This window comes from Aulonocara sp. 'chitande type north' Nkhata Bay, linkage group LG10 (assembly GCF_057382095.1).
Source record: "Aulonocara sp. 'chitande type north' Nkhata Bay isolate Kocher_YH1m ecotype deep benthic linkage group LG10, A_spYH_male_GT1.1, whole genome shotgun sequence".
Taxonomy (NCBI): domain Eukaryota; kingdom Metazoa; phylum Chordata; class Actinopteri; order Cichliformes; family Cichlidae; genus Aulonocara; species Aulonocara sp. 'chitande type north' Nkhata Bay.
In genome coordinates this window covers 2,170,531-2,193,351 of record NC_141353.1, presented here as the reverse complement: position 1 = coordinate 2,193,351, position 22,821 = coordinate 2,170,531, and the positions used below count along the sequence as shown (strand labels likewise).

The following is a 22,821-nucleotide window of genomic DNA, read 5'->3' as shown; positions in this document are numbered from 1 at the left end:
GAAATAAATAGGACGACTCAGCTGTGTGGAACAGGACAGCTGCAACACTGACGCGAAACATCTTTGCATTTCTAGGCAGGCGAAAGGTTACAGTGTCAGTTCCCATGTAGGTTTTCAGAGGGGTCTGCGGTTACGATGGCGTACGTTTAACACAGAAGCCTGCTGTAAAGTCTCAAGTATATTTTTGTGTCTGTGAGTCCACATAATGTTATTATTAGATGTTAAGTGCGAGGGTTTGTGCAAATGTCGACATGCACCAACTACGCCTGCACCACAGGCGGCCGACAAGAAAAGCAAATTCTAAAGCTTTGTTTATACTCACGGATGGTTGGAGACCCAACAGCCACAGAGTCATCCTGTTATACTTCTTTTGCATCAGCTGTAAGTCCACAGTGCGGCGCGCATGTGTAGTTAGTGCACTGTAATGTAAACTTTCCTTGGTCGAGTCTGCACGGTCACAAAACAATAGGCAGGCATGCAGAGGTGCGCCTGCACCCTCACGGACCCTCGCGCAGCCGCGGATGCGTAAAGTATAACTGAGGCTTAGCAGAAATGTTTGCTCGGCCGTCCGCATCCCCGTCTGCAACGGATTATTATCAAGGCTTTACAGCATGCCGTCTTTCGTAGTCAGTAGCCTGCATAAGGAATGAAATGTGGGCTGAAACAAATGAAAGGCGTGCAGTGTGTGCAGAGCACAAACACATGCAAAGGGATCTACAGAATGTCACCAACAAACCAGGATCCTGCTCTGTAGTCCTCTCTAATCTGCCCCGGGGCTCATCAGGGCTTTATTTCTGTACTGCATATTTATGTGAATCAGAGCGAGTGTGTGTGTGTGTGTGTGTGTGTGTGCGTGCGTGCGTGCGCGTGTGCGCGCGTGTGTGTGCGTGTGCGTGTGCGCGTGCGTGCGTGTGCGTGTGTGTGTGTGTGTGTGCGCGTGCGTGTGTGTGTGTGCGCGTGCGTGTGCGTGAAGGGTAAAACCCCTTCTCTTGTGGGAGCAATTAAAGCCTTGCTTCCATCAAACCTGATCAGAGTCTTTGTGCTCGTGCTCTCTCTTAGCCTTTCTGTCTTCACAAGCTGTTTACACTTTCACTTCTCCCTCTGTATGTTTTACAAGACTGGATCGGAGAGGAAAGAACTTAAAAACACAAAAACACACCACAGCAGTAAGATGGCACCATAATCTCACTCTAAGCTTCTATATCCTGACTTCCTGCAGTGAGAGCACACAGATTACAGCCGTGGTCACTTATGTGATACAGGAGACACGATTACAGACACTTTTAGTACGGCCGGCCTTTCAAAATGTTCTACGACCCTTTGAGTCGTTATTCACCTCCTACTTTATCAGACTTTCTGTTGTTTTTGCTCTTTTTAAACAGACTAAATCCTCCACGCTGCTCAGAGCAACACCAACACTGCAGGAGTTAATCATTTCACAGTGGACAGTAAAATCTTGTGTTAATCCCATCTCCTTTTTAGAAACGTGGCTGCATATTTCTGGGGGGGAAAAAATGCCTCAAGTAATTGAAAAGAACCTAAATCGGTTTGCTCCTGTCATCTCGGGGCCGCAGTTACTTCCAAAACACAAAGCAGAGGGCCTGATGGCTGCAGGGTGAAAACCTTGAGAAGGGAGACGGCTGTCAGACACACATGGTAGATCATGATAAAAGGTAGATCATCCCATGCAGCAATCCTTCTTTTATGCATGCACGCATGCGCTTACACACTCATATGCACATTCACCTCTAAGGCACCATGAGGCCTCATTAAGGCAGCCTGCGCTCTCTCTCCCTCTTTCGCAATGTCACCTCTGCCACAGGGACCAAAGACTGACACAGGCATAATTGGCCTGAACACACCAACAGCACGCTGGGAATGGCTGCGTCTTGATAAGTGGGATGTGTGTGCACACGTGGGGGGGTTTGACCCTTTTAATGCCGCACAGTTGGCAGGAGAGTGGCTCGTGTCACAACGGATCAGTGGATGCTGGTGACGGTGATGGGGGAGGACCTCTCCTGGGAACGGGACACTGGTGCCCTCCTATTCGCTTCTGCTACTTCCAGTGTCTCAGTGACACAGAAAAAAACGACTTCAACTACACAACAAATTTTAAAAAATTGCAGCTACATGTTAAAATGACATATATAGACGATTCACATAAAGAATCTGCAACCTCATAGGAGGCAGACACAGAGCTTCTGTATGGTCTTCAAACCCACAGTCATGAATAAACTGAGCATGCTCACAAAATTCCTTCCACCTTATGGCAACAAATGCCAAAATGTTACCTTAGACACCTGAGACAAACACACATGTACAGTAGGAGCCACTCACCATTCAGCTTCTAACCCGCCACATATCTCAGTGTGGCGGACGTGGCGGGGGAGGGCGGCAGGAAAACTAAAGCCTTTCACTTTGATCTCTGGAGTTCAGCCCATTTAAATGTTTGTGTTTGAGATGTAGACCTTTAATTTTGGCCTGATGGGTTCCAGGCTCTCTGGGTTTAGCGTGGCATGTCGGATATGGGAGTGTTTACACAGTCTCCCTCCAGCTCTCCCGGTGCTGAAATAAGTGCATTAAGATGGATGGATTTACTTAGTCTCTAACCTCAGGGACTCGGGGAACAAACTCTGAATGACCTCTTTGTGTTGCAGGAGGGCACCGAAGGAGATTGGCCCACACTGCTGACTGTGTTTCTTCAGTGTCAACAGACCCACTTACAGCACGTCCTTAAAACCAATCCTCAGTCAACAAACTTGTACCGATGGTGCTACAGCCGTGGTCCCCGCCAGCTACAGCCAAAAAATCCACAATAAGACAAGATTGCATAGGGTGACTGCGACAGGCAGACTTGTCATCCTTCAAGCAGTTAATGCCAAACAAATACTTCCAATAAAAACTGTGCGTACACTTATATTAGAAGAGGAAGCAAGGCAGAACCAAGACTCGTTTCAACCAAACTATAACGTCTGGAAAAGCTTTTCTTCATAGCTGCAATCAGGACTAATGAGCTGTGATCAATACAAACATTTACATGGGATTTGAAAATATGTCCAGCTGGAAATGACTACATTTTTCATTTTTCCATGGGGACTTGGGCAATTGTTTGCATCTGCAAGGCACTAAATCAACCAGTGCTTCCTTTGATTTGTTAACCTTTGTTTGGCCGTGTCAGTAGATGAGGCATGGCTGAAGTGGCTGCTTTCATGGCCACATTGTAAGATGCAGCCTGGGTGATTGTAGCTGTACTCGCTGGGGGGAGGGAGCTTCCCTCTGTGCAGCACAGGATATTGAGCTTCCTTTTTAGCCCTTCCAGCTGTGCATTAAACGCTCCTGGCTGGGTGATGGGTTACCAACAGGAGCAGAGATCACAGGTGAAACGCCTTCAGTCCGTTTCACTTGTGCATCCCTCAGAGTTAAATCTTTCAGAGCGCCATATTATTTCTCCAAACAGGCATGCTTATTAAATATCAAAAGAGAGCTCTGATTTGAATTACAGTTGTGTCTGAGCCAAAGCAGGAACAATGCTTTAGTCTAGAGGGATCGGGCAGCAACCTCTCGGTGACCTCGCGCCCCCCGGCAGAGAAAGAGCTCATCCTCGACTGCGGCCGTTTCTCAGAATGCACAAAAGGCCAACGGTGGTCAGGTCATCTTTCCACCGCGCATCAGGTCAAGTTCCAGAGGCAGCCCTGCTTTCTGGACACCAAAATCCACACAGACGGCAGAGGTCAGCGTGAGGGCGGCGCAGGCAGCCCGGGGCAGTAAACCAACACTGGCGCTGCAAAAGGCCAACCTTCTCTTTCCAGTCGAGTGAATGAGTTAGGGAGCTGCCTGGGTGATTTGTGGCGTGATTGTTGCTCTCTATATCACTTGAGATTACAGCAGGTGGTGGCCCACAGCCTAGAAGTACACACAGCTATATCACCAGTCCTCCTCTCAGGAAACGCCGAGAGAATGAGGCAGGGAGAAAAACAAGCCCTCGGCTGCCTCCCACACAGCAGTAATATGCTCACAGGCAATTCTGCTGCCAGCAGAGCTCTCTATGACAATCCAGGGAGCTCTTCAGCTCTGATATCTGCCACAAAAGTTCACCTCCGCTTCTCTCTTTCCACTATTTTTTTAAACAATGCCATCAGCGCTGCAAATTACACCTTCCACATCGCACATTATTCTCTCCCCCGGTGACAGACGTACTCAAGCCTGACACACTTCACTAGCGCCGCTCTTCACAGTGGCGTCAGCCCCGGGTCTCGCTGTAGCACCGCTTCATTTTCACATTAACTCCAGTAAAGCGTGGTGAAATCAGTGTTGTGCTGAGGGGGGGAAACTGAGAATCACTCCACTGTGCACTTCAATTCACCCCCGCACTGAACTTGGTCTCACATCGCAGACGCAGCTGCAGGAGATATCTCACGAGGGACGAGCTTCTCCAATATATCTACCAGATGAAATTTTTGGGAAAAAAAGGAAAAGAAAAAGGGGAGAGCTGCTCTGCTGCACCCTTAAGTGAAAGGCCGCGATGAAGTCATTGCTGACACTAACGGTATTTTAAAGGAGACACAGGTGAGAGCCAAATACATTTCTTTATTACTGCGCGTTTAATATCAGATTTTTTTACACTTCCAACAGGAAACACAGATTCTGTTCTCAGTAGATTTGAACAATTCACCCACGAGAACATTCTCAGGCCACCTGATTAAAATGGGACTGCGGACCTTTTTAAATGTCATCCAGCACTGCTTTAATCTGGCTGCCGGCTGCACTCGGCAAACAAGGCAGTGCGAGCTCAGGCTGGGCTCTCCGATGACAAACTTAGCCGCGTTTCTCTGACAGGCTGTCGATTGACGGTATCATAAAAGATGGGAATGTAACCAAGTGACAAGATATCATTGCCCTGGGAGACAGCTTTAATCATGTGATAGATCTGTCTGCAGACCTTTGTGGTGACACGCTGTGCTGCTTTGTCATCATCAGTATGTGTTCAAGCCAGTACTTCAATCCACTCCCTGGACAGCAGTCAGAGGTTTAATAAAACTCTGCTTTCCACCCACGGCACCTTGGAAGCAGCTTAGACTTTACAAAAGTTGTTTATTTCACTGGCGGCTGCTGCTTTCTCGCTGCGGCCAATCCTCCTGCAGAGCACACCAATCAGGTTAGCCGACACCTGCAGGTGCACTGACGACCGTGGTAATTAGAGACAACGGTTAATGAAATCCATTCATGAGCAGAAGTGCGCCCAGGACGAGGAGAACCGCAGAGAGCGACGTACAGCTGACGCCGACAGCCTCGAGGTGAAGCTGCACGAAGAGGGAAGAAAATAAATCAACGTCTGAAAACACAAAAGACGCATTTTCATCAGTTGGATTTTCTTTTCAAAATGCAGCGTATGCCTCAGGCTTTAGAGGGAACACAGAAAATACACTGTAATTATCGAGTAGGTGAGAAGGCTGTTAGATTAAAAGATGAGGGACCAGCACTGAGCCTTCAAAGAGACCCGAGCTCGCCCTGGGCTGATTTCCAGTCTTGCAGCAGTAGAAGGAAAACACACACACACACACACACACACACAAACACCAGCCAAAAGTCAGTCATTACCAAAGCTGCACATCAGCAGCAGAATTACAATGGCCTTTTTTTCCACTTTGTTATTTGAAGGATTATTAGCTTTATTCCAATGAGTCACAAGATTATTAACAACCTCAAAACGAACATTCGGTGCATAAACTGCACAGAAACGCTGTAACAACACTGTGTCACTGAAACGCTGTAACAACACTGTGTCACAGAAACGCTGTAACAACACTGTGTCACAGAAACGCTGTAACAACACTGTGTCACTGAAACGCTGTAACAACACTGTGTCACTGAAACGCTGTAACAACACTGTGTCACTGAAACGCTGTAACAACACTGTAACAACACTGTGTCACTGAAACGCTGTAACAACACTGTGTCACTGAAACGCTGTAACAACACTGTAACAACACTGTGTCACTGAAACGCTGTAACAACACTGTAACAACACTGTGTCACTGAAACGCTGTAACAACACTGTAACAACACTGTGTCACTGAAACGCTGTAACAACACTGTGTCACTGAAACGCTGTAACAACACTGTAACAACACTGTGTCACTGAAACGCTGTAACAACACTGTAACAACACTGTGTCACTGAAACGCTGTAACAACACTGTAACAACACTGTGTCACTGAAACGCTGTAACAACACTGTAACAACACTGTGTCACAGAAACGCTGTAACAACACTGTAACAACACTGTGTCACAAAAACGCTGTAACAACACTGTGTCACTGAAACGCTGTAACAACACTGTAACAACACTGTGTCACTGAAACGCTGTAACAACACTGTAACAACACTGTGTCACTGAAACGCTGTAACAACACTGTAACAACACTGTGTCACTGAAACGCTGTAACAACACTGTAACAACACTGTGTCACTGAAACGCTGTAACAACACTGTAACAACACTGTGTCACTGAAACGCTGTAACAACACTGTGTCACTGAAACGCTGTAACAACACTGTAACAACACTGTCACTGAAACGCTGTAACAACACTGTAACAACACTGTGTCACTGAAACGCTGTAACAACACTGTAACAACACTGTAACAACACTGTGTCACTGAAACGCTGTAACAACACTGTAACAACACTGTGTCACTGAAACGCTGTAACAACACTGTAACAACACTGTGTCACAGAAACGCTGTAACAACACTGTAACAACACTGTGTCACAGAAACGCTGTAACAACACTGTGTCACTGAAACGCTGTAACAACACTGTAACAACGCTGTGTCACTGAAACGCTGTAACAACACTGTGTCACTGAAACGCTGTAACAACACTGTAACAACGCTGTGTCACTGAAACGCTGTAACAACACTGTGTCACTGAAACGCTGTAACAACACTGTAACAACACTGTGTCACAGAAACGCCGTAACAACACTGTAACAACACTGTGTCACAGAAACAGCAAGCTAGTAGAAAATCAGCATAAAGGGATTTTTTTCACTTCGTGATCTGCTGTGGAGTTTAAAATCTACAATATGTTTGATATGTTCACGTATTGAATATTCGAGTAGAATAAACATGTTATGAACCATTTCTTCACTGAGGAGCTTCGTGACAAATAAGGCCTTGCTTTGCTTTATGATGAACTGGTCGGCCTTTAGGGGTTACGCCCGACTTTGTCCAAAAGTGCAAAAAGAAATATGATGTATGAAGAAAGCGCACCAACTGTCAAACAAATGGAGACTTTTTGCACCTGCCTTTGAGCAAATATTGACACTCATCATCCCACAAACGAGTACTCTCTCGCTCTCTCACACACACACACACACACACACACACACTATTTTTGATGGAGCTGTTGCCTGTCCAGAGGTTTGCTGCATTAGCGTGCTGGTAATCCCCTCCAACAAAAACCCACCCGACTCTTTTAATCTACCTCAATAAAAATACCAGTGGTCTCTGCTCTCTCTGCACCTGGATTCTTTTACTCGTCTTTTGCAATTGTCTCAGGCATTAGCATATGGCAGGACTGGATGACAGGGGACTGAGGTGGTAAAAGAGAAGAAAAGAGGGCATATTTAAATGGAAATAGGGGCCAAGAGAGTGGGCTATCATGGAGCAGAGAGAAAGCAGATTTTGTGTACTGTTTCCCCAGTCAGATCCTTTCATGGTAGGGGAGAGAGGGTGGCCCTCTGTTGATTTAGGCTGCACAAAGGAGGCCTTAATCCTTTCAAGGGAACCAAATCAGTCCGCAGAGAAGCTTCTTGTCAAGCACGGCCATTGAACACTCCAATGGATGCCACAAATCAAGACCGGGAGGGAATCAAAGGCCAGAATATGGGAAGTGTGTATGGAGGTCTGGAACAAGAATTAAGGGTGGGGGGTTGGGGCTACAAGGACCTATCCCAACTATCTCACCCATTTCTACCAAAGCCCCGAAGGGGTCATAACCTTGGTCTCTTAGCCTCCCTCTCGCCCCGCGTGGTAACTCCCCTCCATTACAGAGGAATGTCCTTTCATGGGGGCACCTCCATTATCCCTGAGCCAGAGAAAATGGGGCTGCTTTTAACAGCAAATTAGTGACTTGATAATGAGGTCACATGTGGTGTTGGCACACTGAGGCCATAAACAGATGCCTTTCCAGCATTAGTACATCCTCATCCTGCTCTGGCTTCAGCAAGGGTCCCGGTGCATTTCAGCACATTTGAAACAAAGGCTCACCAAAACGCTCACACAGCCTCACAGCGTCACACACCGACACAGAGAAATATTTTCACATTAGACGATAACTGTTTGACTCATCGTGTACGGCGACGTTACATACAGATGCACCCTGGGTAAACTGCTATTGTTTGAAATGCTCACAAATAGGAAATATGTGAAATATGAAGAGAACACCGCACGGAGACAAAGTACACAAATGTCAACGTGGCGATATCTGCAGAAACTGCAATGGTGACAACACATCATAGGAACAGAAATGCATACCTTTAACTGCAGCTGTGCTGAAAAATTTCTCGGAGCTGGCATCGGAGACCTGGAAAAAAAGAGATGAAAACATCACATTCAGCATAGAGTTAAAATTCCCCAGGATGACACTGGAACAAAGCGACTTTGGTTCTTTTCTCCTCCACCAAACTTTGCAGACTAACTCCTTTATGACATTTTTAGAGATGATGTACAGCAATGCCTGTGCTCACCGAGAGAACAAAACACACATGACACTCACAGCAGTCACTAAAACATAAAGCAAACTCTGGTCTTAAATTAGCAGAAGTTTTTTTTTTTTAATATACAATTCTGGAAATGTGTTGCTGGGCTGTGTGCTCCAGTTTTACTGGCACGCATGCAGTCATTGTCAGGGCACGTGTGTGCATGCCGCTTTCCCCAAATCCCGTCCATAATTATCAGGACAGCCTGAGTATCGTGATCAAAACCAACACTGGGCATCAGACTGAAACAAAACAAGTGGGACTTCTTATTCTGGCCACTTGATGGCACTGTTGCTCCGTGCCAATTTGTTTTTAAAGCCTCACGATTCCTCCAAACGTCTCGGGCAGCAGCGCTCCGACACCATCAGCGTGCTAGAATAACATGTGCGGTGATGGGATTTAATCCTGAATTAGACAACAAAAGCCACGCGTAGTTTTTAAAACAGGTCACGCTTAAACTATATTTCAAACACTGATTTTGACACATTTCACATCACCACAAAATGCCACAAAACGCACGCAGTGAAGACAGGAAAGAAACGGAACAACACCCGTTGAGCCCCATGTGAAGACGGACTGACAGCTTTCTCTGAATAAAACCAATTTCTAATAACTGGCTTTGTGGACTCACTCGCTTTGGTTTAATGCTAAAAATGTGAATTCCGGAAGATTACATTTTAAGAGCAGTGCTTTGTTTTCTTCTTGACATATTCGAAATCTGCTGCCAGTCACAGCTTAGTTATGCGCACTTGTGTCTTTTATTTTCACCTTAAGCACGGCAATAAATTCAAAATAATAGGAAATGCTGCTCGTGAGAAAGACATTTTTTATTATTAAAATCATACACTTGTGTTTTTCACTAATGCAGGATGTAAACAATGAAAGCTGCAGGATAAATGGCAACACACAGACCGTTTTCTTTGCACGCTTTAAAAAAAGTCTCCCTCACGTTATTTTGCACATTACCACACACAATGACAAACACGTCGTGGATTAAGAAGCGGCTCCGAGCCAGCGCGCATACCTTCGATGTGGCAAGGGTAGCAAGGAGTCAGGATATTACTTTTCTCGGTCTGGTAAATATGGCCTCGTCTCACATTCTGCTTTTCAAATAGTATAATCCATACAAGAGGCAGCGAAGTCTACTCCGTTTAAACTGAAGACAGCCATGCGAAAAGAGAAGAAGCCTTTCCAAGAAAAAAAATCCAAAGCCGTTCACAAAGCTACTGCGCCTTTTGGACAAAGAGAACCATGTGTCTCGCCACGGAGAGCTTTTGCATCATCAATGAGACGAGAAGGGAGAAAAAATCCTTTGATCCACCTTCCTTTCCTGCTCGGGACTCAGTGTGTGTGCGTGTGTGATTTTTTCACGTATATTCTCCTGTCGGAAATATCCGTGAGAGGTAACAAACACGATCCTGGAGGGTTTGTGAGTCGGTGCGCAGAAAGGGGCTGCGTCCGATGGAGCAAACCAATCCAACAAAGCGCACGGCCACTTTTCTCCGTGGAGACAGAAACGCAGGGAAATCACACGAGCAGTGAGCAAAAATTCACTAGGTATAGACCCACTGTCGCGCTGGGTGCTCTGACAGATTCCGATCGTGGGCACGCTACAGCCTCTCCCCGTCCGCTCCTAAGCACCAGACAAACTCCCATTCATCCAGCAACTGCCTGCTTGTGTGCTGCTGCCTTAACGGTCGGGTCCTCCCACTTCCTGATTTCTAGGCGGTCTTGGATTCAACCACAGTAGTCCTCCTTCACAAGATAAACACACTTGTGTTTTTTGGGGGCTTCCGAAAAAGCTTGAACCTTGATTGCAGAAGTGCACATCGGCGCATTTACCTTTTGCGTAAATGGCGCGCAAAAGCTTAGACGGCAGCGCACCACAGAAAGATAAGGAGGTAGGGAGAGAGAGAGAGAGAGAGAGAGAGAGAGAGAGAGGGAACAAGAGGGAAGAAGAGAAAGGCGAGAGGGAGGGGAGAGCCAGGGCAGAAAGATAGTCTGTCACTCTGTACAGAGCAAGATGATGTCAGCCGCTAATGAATTCCCCAGTAGGGTGCTGCTACCGGGAGGGGAGGAAAAACAAAACGCTCCTTTATGAGCAGCAAGCACCTCCTCGAAGCCCACAGGCGCTGTCTTCCTGTTGAATCAACTCCCACTCCACTGGCCTGAAGGGAGGTCAACTGGTAATATAAAAAGCACTTTGGGTCATTCAGCCTCCAATTTGAGTGCTGAGCTCTCCGTGGTCCACCCCGACCAGAAAGCTAACTAGCTTCCAGCCCTGAAACTACAGGAAGAAGCCGTGCCCACTGACTGTATGAGGCTCCAAGGCTATGTGAGGTTATTTGTTTGGCTGTCCAGGATAACAGAACATTGCACCTTCTAGTTGTTTCCATGTCTTGGTATGACAGCATGTGTATTCTGAAAGCATCATATTGATTTAGAGGAAGGGTTCCCACTTCTGATCTGAGAAGCAATGGCGCTCATCCTTTTTTGCCAAAATCACACCAAATGAATCCGGACGGAAAGAAAATCCTCTTAATAGTGTGAGCGTTGCATCCTATGGCTTGTCTAATGAGCACTAACCCACTGGCTGGGAGGTCAGTGGATGTACAATAGAGCCACATTGCACAAGCTTTTGCTGCCAGCTCAGCCCGAGCAACCACAGAGCAGAAAACAGACTTAGCTCATAGCTGAGATGCTAATCCGTCCCTCGGTAACGGAGAGACGGAGGATCTGTTGGCTGGCTGGGATAGGCCATACAAACATCAAGTCATGGGAAATGGGATATACAGTGGCCTGAGATTTACAACGGCAAAACAAATCCTCACGTTGAGCTAACACAACAGCATTCCTCCAAACTGGAGTCAGATTCCCAGTCTGATTAAGCAGAACATTTCACATTTAGCAGAAGAGAAAGAAGTAAACACACACTTTGTGGGGATGTTTCTGGACACGGAACAAAGAATGTGAAGTACCATCAGGCAATGGGAGGGAGGTGACTGGGAAAAGTCCAGCCACTTGGTTCAGCTACAGAGGACAAATGCTCGGTCACAGAGGGCCTGGGAGAAAGACCAGACCATGTGTTCATCAAGTTAGAGGCTGCTGTTAAGCATCCTTGTGTATGCATTGTGCGCTGAACAGCTTTAACTAATGAAATAATAAACGTCTTGATTGCTGCTGCTCATAGGCTGGGAAAACATCTTTGATCGCTACGGTGAAATGATGTCGCTGTACGCCGCACACCCACGAGCTCTGTGTGGTTACATGTAATCAGATCACATGGATTCTTATGTTTAAAGCGGTGATTGTGAGGAAACATCAAGAGCGTTTTGTGGTTTGGCTTCGTGATATGTATTTATGTGACTGCCACTGACAGAAAATGGCTACCAGTCCTTTTCACAGGCCTGTGCGATGCAGCAGCAGCAGCTACGAACAAGCTGTTGTTCTCCATTCGAAATGGTCATTATCAGATGTGAGAGCGACCGCAAGTCTGTGATTACAGCCCCGCTGCCAAACAATCGCCCGGATCTCACATTATTTTTAATTCAAATGAAATGGACAGAGACAAACACACATTCAAATGAGAACTCTGCACAATTTCACATGAAAAAAAAATCTTCTGTGCAAGAGAATGAAGCACCGAGATCAAACGCAATGTCTGGATGAATGCTATGTATCTCAGTAATTGCTGTCTGGGCATGCAAGTTCTATCTATAGAGCATCAGCTTCAGCACTGACATTTTGTCATCTTTTATTCTGTTTTTTGGACGCTGATTCTCCACTTCAAAGAAGCCATGAACATGTTTGTCTCCCCCGCAAGCGTGGTTTAATTTTACAGGAACTCTCCTAGATTACAATCACAAGGGACTGGTTTGCCTTTATGAGCCTTCCTGCCATTACGCCAAACTACCCTCATTTAAAATATTACCGATAAGTGTAAGATGAGTGCTGCCAATGTAATATGTTAAAAGCTCTTACTACATTTGGCTGTTGGCTCCAAACTCTGTTGTTGCTTTGCAGTGCTCGTGCATTCAACCTGACACTGAACAGAGTCATCATCGTCATCATCAGAGGTGAACAGCATTCAGGTAGGTGGGTATTTCAGAAGCAGTTTCACCACACACTGAAACCTCTGTCAGAACGCTGGAACCCTTTGGTGTAACTGTGTGTGTGCAGTCACGTGAAACTGAACCTTTTATGCATTGCTGTGTAAAACTAAATACACACACGCTGCCTCCAAACGGATTTCAGAGGGTAAACTGAAGCCAGGTGCTGACACTGTATAAGCACAAGTTTTGGAAGCTTGCTAGTCTGGAGCACGGAGGAACGACATTAGCAATGATCTTAAGGAAGCACCTGGTATAGCCCGACTCGAGCCCATCAGTCAACACTGACAGAGATTACTCACCAGCAGAAAACATTCAAGACTCCTCTGTGCACCAAAGTGTGGTTGCACCTTAAGAAATAAATGTGTAAACGAATGCCTGCAACGAGTTGTCCTAACATTCCTCCACAAACATGTGAGAAACTGATAAAGTCATCCAGGTGGTCCTAAAAGCCACTGGATCAGGTGGAAGCTCACACTCTCTGAACAGAATACCAGAATGGGAGTGACCACCAGGTACAACCGAGTGTCTGTGGTGAGCCTGCACTGAAGTTCCTCGTTAAATAAGAACAAAGTCTAACTTTTGGACCAAATTAGAAACAAATAAAATCCCAGACGTTTTGCAAATACTGTGTAATCTGAATTTTAATGTAAGAATTACTGATGACATTTTCTGTTCTTCCTACAGGGAAGCTGATTTTGGCATTCTGGTGTATGCTGATTGGTTAGTCAAACATTTATTATATACTTGTTGCCGTATAGTCCGGCTGTCTGAGATCATCAGTGTGGGCGTTTCTAGAAATGTTCTGCTGAACAGCCGACGGCGCACGATGATATTATTATTTACATAAAAGGATGTACTGAAAAAAGTAACTCCTCACGACGGCTCCGTGAATACGTTTCACTGCAAAGAAGAAAGGTTAATAACAAGCAGGGTGAAACCCGCTGTCACACAGGATGTTTAGATCTCGCCTCACTCAAGTGATGAACAACAACATTTAAGACGTGATTTATTCTGCAGCTGTGTAAACATAATATTTACATTCTAAATATACTTGCTTTATTCCAACAGCTTATAAAATAAAAGGAGTAAATAGTAGGCCGACCCTGAGCCAAGTAGGGAGCGGTGGGGCGGTGTTGCCCCCGCTTTTTAAAAATTTCGCCTCATAGATATGAGTAACGCATTATCAACAACACTACTCATTTCTCAAAGAAAAATTTGTGAAGGTTAAACAACTGAAACTTTACACAAAGAAACACAACCACTGCTCACACCCCAGCGGCTCAAACACCGGGCCTCAGGAGGGAGCTCTGCAACAACAAAGCCAGCCCAGCCCACTTCCTGCCTTTTACACGCACCGCTGAGGTGGAAGAACAGCGTAATATTCCCGTCTGGAACATGGTGCGTTAAGGGGCTCGTGTTAGCGCTGATGCTGTACTCAGCAAGTTTAATATTGATACTTTTTATATTAGCATGCTAATATTTGCTAATTAGGAAAGGGGAAAAAATACAGGTAATTGGAAACTCATTAGCCCGCAGGTATTTGTTCATGAACCAAAGTATCGGGAAATTAAAATGTTAGTTTGTTGCTACTGGTGGATGAAAAGATATTATATTCCATCCTGAGGGGAACATCATTGCAAGCCGTCCAACAATATTTCAGGGGACTGACTGGTGAACAATGTGGAGCTAAAAATAAGTAATAATTCCACCTTAAAGAAAAGGTTGGAACCATAGTCGTTACACAACCACCACTTGATTGGCAGGTGGCTGAGTTTCTGGAGCTATTGGACTTATCGAAATAATACCTGATTAAAACCTGTTCGGTGTTACAAGGATTACTTTTAAATAAATCCCTGCCTTCAGAGGAAAGGGTGGGATTAGATCACACCCTCCTTGTTGCTTAAGTTCAGAAACATGGAAATGTAGCGCACCTCTAAGAGCTGTGAAATATTTCTAATTGCACAAACCCACACACTTACACATGCCAGCACTGCTTCTCACAGACTTTGGAGGGTGGAGAGAGGGCGGTTCATTTTTTTAATATACAAAATGTTATTGTTTTATATATTTATTTATTTTTATTTTTTTACAGTCATTACATCCGACCTTATCTCCCCGAGCCTGCACTGGTTTGTCATTGACAACCGGCTCTAATCTCTCCCCCCTCCTGACAAGCAGCACTGACAGGCCCTTTCTTTCCAATTCCTCAGACACACAGCCAGACATAAATTAATCTGTCACTCATTGCTAATATTAATGTGGGGATGGCACAGGGCTGCAAGCACACAAAAGACAAACGCGTCCAACATTAAAAACCACTACACAGAATGGGACACCACAGCACTGCCGGAGTGGCAAAAGCCTTTGGAAAAGCTGACAGTCTTATCTGCTGAAATGCATCAATAAAAAAAAACAGAGAGATTTGAGAACTTTTGAGCTCACATCTTCATTTCCATGGAATTGCTTTTCAGTGTTAAACTTGTAACTAAAAATGCTAAAAACGAATCTCCACTTTGCATCTCTGTCCCGCCCTGTTCAAACAGCATGGCATGCTGGGAACATTAAGGCAGACTGGTCGACACAGGAATGAAAGCAGCTATCTGATTCGATGACGAAACCCCTAAAAGCAGACGCTCTGTGTTATAATAAAGATTCCAGAGCCGAGAGATACGACTCTCACATCATGCCGGCCAGTTAAGCAGCAGAAAAGTATTTCTTCCGGTTGTTAAAAGCCTGCAGAGACCATGTTATCTGCTTATCTGTATCTGCTTATCTCCCCATGGTCTGTGAAAGCAGGCCGGGGCCGCAGGAGTTCAAAATAAATGGCCTGATCAATGGCAGACATTATCTGGATCTGGTAGGCAATAATCAGATCCAGTTGACATCGCAGCCGCAGAAAGAACCGGCCTGTCAGCGGGAACAAGCCTACTGTGCTCGCTATCGGTCTAATGTCGCCGCCGTGGGACTCGCTTTGGAAAACAATGCAGACAAGAAAATTGGTTTAACCTTTCCTGCCTCCAATGCTTTGGTTACATCCAGATTGCAGCCCCCCCCCCCCGTACTCTGCCCAGTCAGAAGAAAAATGGGAGACCTTTTTGGCTAAATTACAGACGTCGCTGTGGAATGTGGTCTGTGGGCAGCAAAGCCGGTGATAATTTCAGAGCGATCACTCCCGTCCCTTCTAGCAGACATTTTCATGTAATGTCAGGATAATTACTAAATCTGCACGTGTGTTTTTTGGCGCTGACGCTTAATGTTCATATGGAGATTTAATGGACTAAGAAAATGATGGCTGGGGAAATCGGAATTTTAATGCACCGAATTCTGAGAAATTATTGGTTTGTGCTGTTTGCTTTCATCTCGACATCATGTTAGGCCTTCAGTGCATCTCTGAAGTATTACTTTTCGCCTGAAACGACGGCATAAACAAGATTTAGTGCTGCTTGACATACAAATTCATTAATTATTGTACTCGTAACTTCACCGAGCTGTGATGTCACGTCAGCTCAATGACAAAAACCTCAAAACAATAAATAAATAAATAAAATAGAGCTTGTGTTGCATTCTTTAATTTGACCCCAATTCTTTCTGTGAAGCTTTGCCGTGGAGCCGTATCCCAGACAGAAACATTCATAACAGATAACCCTCTGCATGACAAAGCCCTAGCTTTCATTTTCTCCCTAATCTGCATGTCTTTATATTTGCAGGGACCCAGCAGACATCTACAACTTAAGAAGTCTGCTGTATGAACCCCCCACAAGGCCTCAACTTAATGCTAACTGAGAGCAGCCGCGCTCGCAGGAATAATATTTCCCCTTTTTGTTTCTTTCTTCTCAGCGGCGATATGAGAGCGAGGAGATGAGGGGAGGCAGGGAGATAAAGGACAGGGAACTAGAGAGGAAAACAAAACAGGAGCAGATGAGGGGAGACAGACAAGACGGGGGGGGGGGGGGGGGGGGGGGGGAGGGGGAGAAAAAGCCAACCGGGGAGGTAGTGGAGCTGGGGGGGTAACAGCCTGCTGTGTCTTTTAAGAAGGAATAGCTACAGGAAGCACTGAGGAAGTCACCACTAAGGCGCTGTATTAAAACCTGTCTGACCCTCTGCAGACCCCCTCGGCTCACATAGCACGGTCAGAGGGATTAGGTCTTCTGAAACGCTCCGTCAAGACCATTCTGTCAGGCGCCGATGGAGACAAGCCCCACCCACTCCCCCTGCTTGCAACCGCATGCTCCACTCAAGCAGCCTCTCCAGGGGCCTCTCTATGCTCAACGGCACCAGAGTGGGGGCCTGATGATAGGCTCTCTAGAGGGATACGAGATGGACCGTGGACATCAAAAGCCAGCAGCGTGATAGACAGCAGGGAGGTCTCTGCCCATCCTCAACCTTTCTTCTTTTTGTTGTTGTCCCCCTCTCTCTCCATCGACGCCCCCTGGCCATTGAAGGGATTCTAATTGCATTTTGCAGGGCCCGGAATAAATGAGGTCGTTGTTCTGCCCATAGTAGATCCCCTGCTGGGAGGATGAATGATGGGATGGAGAGAAATTGGAAGTTAGGCCTTTTTGAGACAAAAAAATGAAAAGTAAACAAGGTGCTTCGCAGGTCACCGAGGAGGGACAATTCTGGGTGCCGCCACATCTAGAAGGCAGCTAGAAAGCCTTGCTTTTAGGCTCCCTGTCAGTCGGCGGCAGACGGGTTATCAAATCGCACATCTTTAACTCTCACTGTGATCAGGGCCTCATGCTTGTAGACTGTGTGAGTGAGCATGTGACCTGCAGAGGACCGTCCGCCTCCTTTCCCCTGGTGGTGTCCCAAAAGTGTAAAAAGGAGATGATGGTTTGTGACCTACATGTGAAACTGGTGGTGGGCCAGAGACTGGGGCCACAACCGGGCCGCAGGGGGTCTGTCTGTTGACAAAAAGGCGAGGCCTCTTCCGCTTTGAAGCCCTGTATATTTAAATATTTCATGACCCCCTCATCTCCAGACCCTTTTATCAGATTTGTGCTCTGGCTCGTGGCTGCCTTTCATTAGCGGCACAGAGAGGGAAGTTAGTGTGGATCTAATGCACCCGTCAGCGAGGCAGATCTGAGAGAGCCTCTCCCGTACCCGGGCCCTTTTGGCACTCTCCATATCTGGAAGACGATCTTGTTAAATGCTAGTAACAATTACACCAATTACAGATAAGCCTAACTGTGTCAAAGCCACAACATGATGTTTACAATGATTAGCATGCAGTGTTATCATCAGGGATGGTAATCAAGGCTAGTGCCTGGTACTTCACATGATCACAGGGCTCTTTATCCGTCACTGTTGATAAAAGGCCACCGGCTGGAGAAGGAGCCGAGCGGAGCTGTCGTGTTCGGCACTAACTCGTGCGCCGACTATCTAGCTTCAGTTAACGCACGGCGGGTTTGACGGGAGACTTCACAAGAAGTCTTATTAACTGCACAATGACATCAAATAAGAGAAGATCGTTATTGTCAAAGACACTTTTAGGATCTCAGCAAAGCGGTCGCGGCTCTGCTCCCGCAGTGAAAAGTTCCAATAATCGAAATTACACAAACGTGAATGATGCGACTTTATTGCAGCGAGGCGGAGCGTGGCATGTGCCAGTAGATTTCCACGAGGGCGCGTGCTGGCTCGGTGCAGAGCACCAGTCTAGAAATGCATCTCTGAGACTGGTGACCATGACATAAGGCCCTGCTTGTGCGCTTGTAATAGAGATGCCTTTGAGAGCGGCCCGCGTCTGCCTGCGGGACACATTCCACGCTTTCCTCCACAAACTCAGCGCCGCCGTCAGGCTCTGGGTCCTAAATGTGCACATTGTGAGGCTTGCCTCGCTGGCTGCCTGACAGCAGAACATTCACCATGGGGTTATTTGAGTGGACCCAGCCTCTCAGGGCACAGACAGAGCGTGCTCTCTCTAACGTGTGTGATACTTTGTAAATGGCTGTCTTATTTAAGCGTGTCAAAAGATCCACCTTACAATTTGCTTTTGACACTGCAGTCGCATCAGCGGAGATCATAAAGCGTGTGCGATCACGTGACACAGATGGCCACAGTCATGTGTCGGTGGGGGCCAATCATCAGTGGCCATCTCAGACGGGCTTACCATGCAGCGTGTTTACCAACACCAAGCTTCAACAAGATGATCTGGGACAGCTTGCTGTCTGTCTCACTCGCTCTTGCTGACACTCGCACACAAACACGCCTGTAAGAGGATTTCCAGCAGCAACAGGCTTATCCAGAGAGAAAGCTAAAGCGCCACACACATCGTGACCCAACCTCACATGGTCGGATGCACAGGTAAACAAACACAAGACTCCCCGATGGAAACTGTGGTTTGTGGGTCTTTGCTGCACTGACGCAGGGCTAAACAGTTTGTTACACAATAAAGTTTGAATGCAGATGACGGCTGAATGAACAACATGACAGCCCACAGTTTGGGGTCGATACATGTTGGGCTTCGTGCTAATAGATACATTTTCTGCTAGAGCATGTTATTTTTGCAACAGTGAGTTCTTGACTGTCTCGATGGCGTATGAAAAGCTGTCATCGCGTGCTTTAATCGCGTCTTCCTTTTAAAGTCTGTTTGCAAGCCGAGACAAAAAGAGTTTGAATGCAACTGTCAGCAGAAGCACCTCCGGCTGTGTATTTCTTTGCTGTCACCTGATTAGCCTGCTCTGATGGCCACATTGTTACGTGGCAACAGAGGGCACTTAGTTGGCTGGCCCAGTGGAAGTCAATCAGAGCGAGTTCACTGACTGTCTGCCCGGGGATATTAGAGGAGCGTCTTTTAGTCATGCTTGAGGGAGTCCAGGCTCCGACTGCACTAAAGCCTCTGGCGTGCAGGGGAATCTAGCCGGGCCAGGAAAGCACCTGTCATTCAGTAGCGCTTCAGGCACAACAACACCCGACACTGCTCATGAATTCACACAGAGAGAGGCATGCAGACGCTACATATGTGACATACTCGCCGCCTAGTACGCTTCTCCACAAGCTATATGCTGGTGATATGCATTCCCATACCATTTAAAATATCCACAACAGATGTGTGCGAAAATACACGCACAATTCATCACACGAACACAATCGCACACGTCGCCTGCAGGAGGTGCCCTCTTGAGACACCTGAGGTGACAGATGTGTCAAAACAACATATTGGTTTCACTCCTTTTTGTCATGGTGTTGCTTTGTTCCTTTACCCTAACAGCAGAAGCAGGAAAAAAACACTGGATCTGATTTGCACTGCACACTGCTGATGCATTTTTCACGAGTTACTCCGAACACACCATGTTCCTAGACATTAAAAAGCAATTTAGCACTCCCAGGATTAAAAGCGCATGTTAAATTGAAGGCTACACTTGGTGTGGGTATGAAAAATTGAGTGGTTCCTTATATTAACCAGGTTGAGCGCAGCACACAGCATTTAGATAGACGAAATGGAATCTTTTAGCATTACTAATTCATCCGCAGGAAAGCTGTGGTTGAGATGTTGTGCGCAACTCCACAGCAGAATACAAACACAGTGCCGAGGCTGTGCTACATCTCGTCAAACAATATCCATCAGCAGGGATTGTTAAATGTAACCTACTTTTCTCGGTTCTTTTATTTCTTTTAAGCTCTGCCTCTTCTGTTAGATATGCTGAGAGCCGTGAACCCTTATTCTATAAATCCGTATACTGGCCACACTTTATACTGAGATAACAGAAAAAGGAGACCAGTCAAATTCCAACATGGCATCAGTGATCTCTGTGATGTGAACCATAGCAGGGTGAAGGGCGCTGTGGGTCTGTAGACATCCATGTATATGTTGGCTATGACGCCACAAAGTGTCCTCTACTGTTTCTTTGCACTCCAGTGAGAAAACAAAGGAGAGGACACAAAAAAAAAAGGAGGATGAATACTCATTTAGTGGACCGCAGACCCACTTAAACCCCATGATGGATGCTAATGATCCCGTAATTACCGTTCCTAAAATGGTGATAATTAGAATTCTTTTATGGCTCTTTATCTGCAGACAATCTTGATAATGATTGGTAGAGTGATAAACAGAGATTGTCAGTGTTTGACCTTTGAAAGCACCAACATAAAGAAAAAAGACCTCCAGGATGCAATAAGCGTTTTACTTTAGACACTTATTGCTGATAATCTGCAGTTTAACGTTATTTACTGTTGTTTCTACCTAATCTCATTATGTCGAGGAATGGACAGCTGCATTAGATCCTCCCACACGCTCCCCAAAACCCCCGTGCTACAAAAACCTTTGGAATCTTCCATTTCCTGTTTGACTGTCTGGACCCTCATGGTCGCTCCTCCCCGAGTCTGGTTCTGCTGGGGGTTACTTCCTGTTAAAAGGGAGTTTTTCCTTCCTACTGTCACCAACTGCTTGGCGACAGTGGGATGGGGTCGCCTGAATGGTGGGATTTTCTCTGTAATACTGTAATATGTCTTACGTGGCTGGAGGTGATTGAATCAAGTTCAATCTGAAACTCTGCGCTTCCATCACACTTCGACTGTTTGATTTAAAATCCACAAAGCTGATGTGCTAAAACCACCGTACACAGTGCCTTATGTAGTAAACACGTTTTTGGATATGGCTTTAGCTTTTGATTTATGTTAATATGAAAATACTGATTAAATGATCAGATCAATAGCATTGATCTATAACAGAAAAATGTAAACGTCATAGTTAGTACATTTTTTTGTCAAAAAGACTCGGCAGCCTTATACTGAGGTCCACTCTCTCGCATTCTGCCCAACAGCCTGATGTTGGCCCTGCTCCCTGGTCACATGGCATAGATTACGCCTGTGCTACACCAAATGCCTGATAATGCAATCAAGCAGCTTCAAAGTGCCGTGATTCTCCAGTGCCTGCTGTAATGAGGGGAAAATGAAACCGTTCCCTCAGTGTCTGACTAACCCTCTGATGAGACCTTCATTAGAAAGAGGGAGGGAGACAGACACACTGAGAAAGAGCATTTAAAACGAACTCCTGGAATTTCAGCCAGAGTCCAAACAGGGTTACGGAACAACATCTGTGGAATCGCGGCACCACCTGTACACATACTGTATAGTATATAGTAATCCAGGTAGGAGGTTATGTAAATCTGTGAACTTCTTTATCATTAATGAGATAAAGTCAGCACAGGCTGCAGTAACCTGCTGATGGTCATTCAGGTGTAAGCTGTTACCTTTTGTTTTTAAAGCAGATTTTCCAGTACGTGTGGTGAATATATAGATATATATACTCTGAGCAGTTACTTACTCCAGTAAGCAAAAGAAGTCATGCAAACTAATAATTTCAAGCAACATGTGCAGGGTGTAGCCATTTCAGTTCTGCTGCTGGGCTGCATAAAGCTTTGATTGTGTCTGCACGTGCTGATGGAGGTGCTGATGGAGGTGACTGCCTTTAACTACCAGCTATATTCATGTTGATCACGACACATATCAGAGTTCCACTGTCTGTCTTCTACTCCCCTCTATACCTCCAGGTCTCCTCCCCAAACACAGGTAAACCTTACAAAGCTCCCGGGTGAAAAGTGAAAACCAGGGTGTAAACTCCTGCAGACATTACGCTTACAGTTGTGCTAATCCTGAAAGTACACACTGCAGAAATTACACTTCCACCTTTTTGAAAGAGATGAACTACACCAGGACTTAATGGATATAGTGAAGTTCATTATGCATGAGCACGGTCTGCCAGAGTGAGAGACAACATTAGAGAGTGCAACACCAAGGATTCAAAGTTCAGGTAAATTTAAGAGAGCCAGGTTGTGTGCGGCCTTGGTCCTACGCACTCTATGCTAATATTTCTTTAAAAAGCTGAGTTTCAGTGTGAAGCAAAGAACACTTTGTGTTTTATCACACAATTGTTGTCGGTTTGGCCAATCTAGTTTTGTTATTCTGGGTTCGGCAAAAATGATGACAGAGTATATTATAAAGTGAA

The 22,821-nt window shown here is 45.9% G+C and overlaps 1 protein-coding gene across 11 annotated transcripts in view; it reads right to left on the bottom strand.

Moving 5' to 3' along the window:
• Positions 1–22,821, bottom strand: part of auts2a (activator of transcription and developmental regulator AUTS2 a) — a 355,571-nt gene that overhangs the window by 29,724 nt on the left and 303,026 nt on the right. For all 11 annotated transcript variants that reach the window (XM_086307757.1, XM_086307760.1, XM_086307759.1 and 8 more), the window contains one exon: positions 8,540–8,588. In XM_086307757.1, the coding sequence (XP_086163883.1) occupies positions 8,540–8,588 (49 nt within the window). The remainder of the gene's footprint in view (positions 1–8,539; positions 8,589–22,821) is intronic.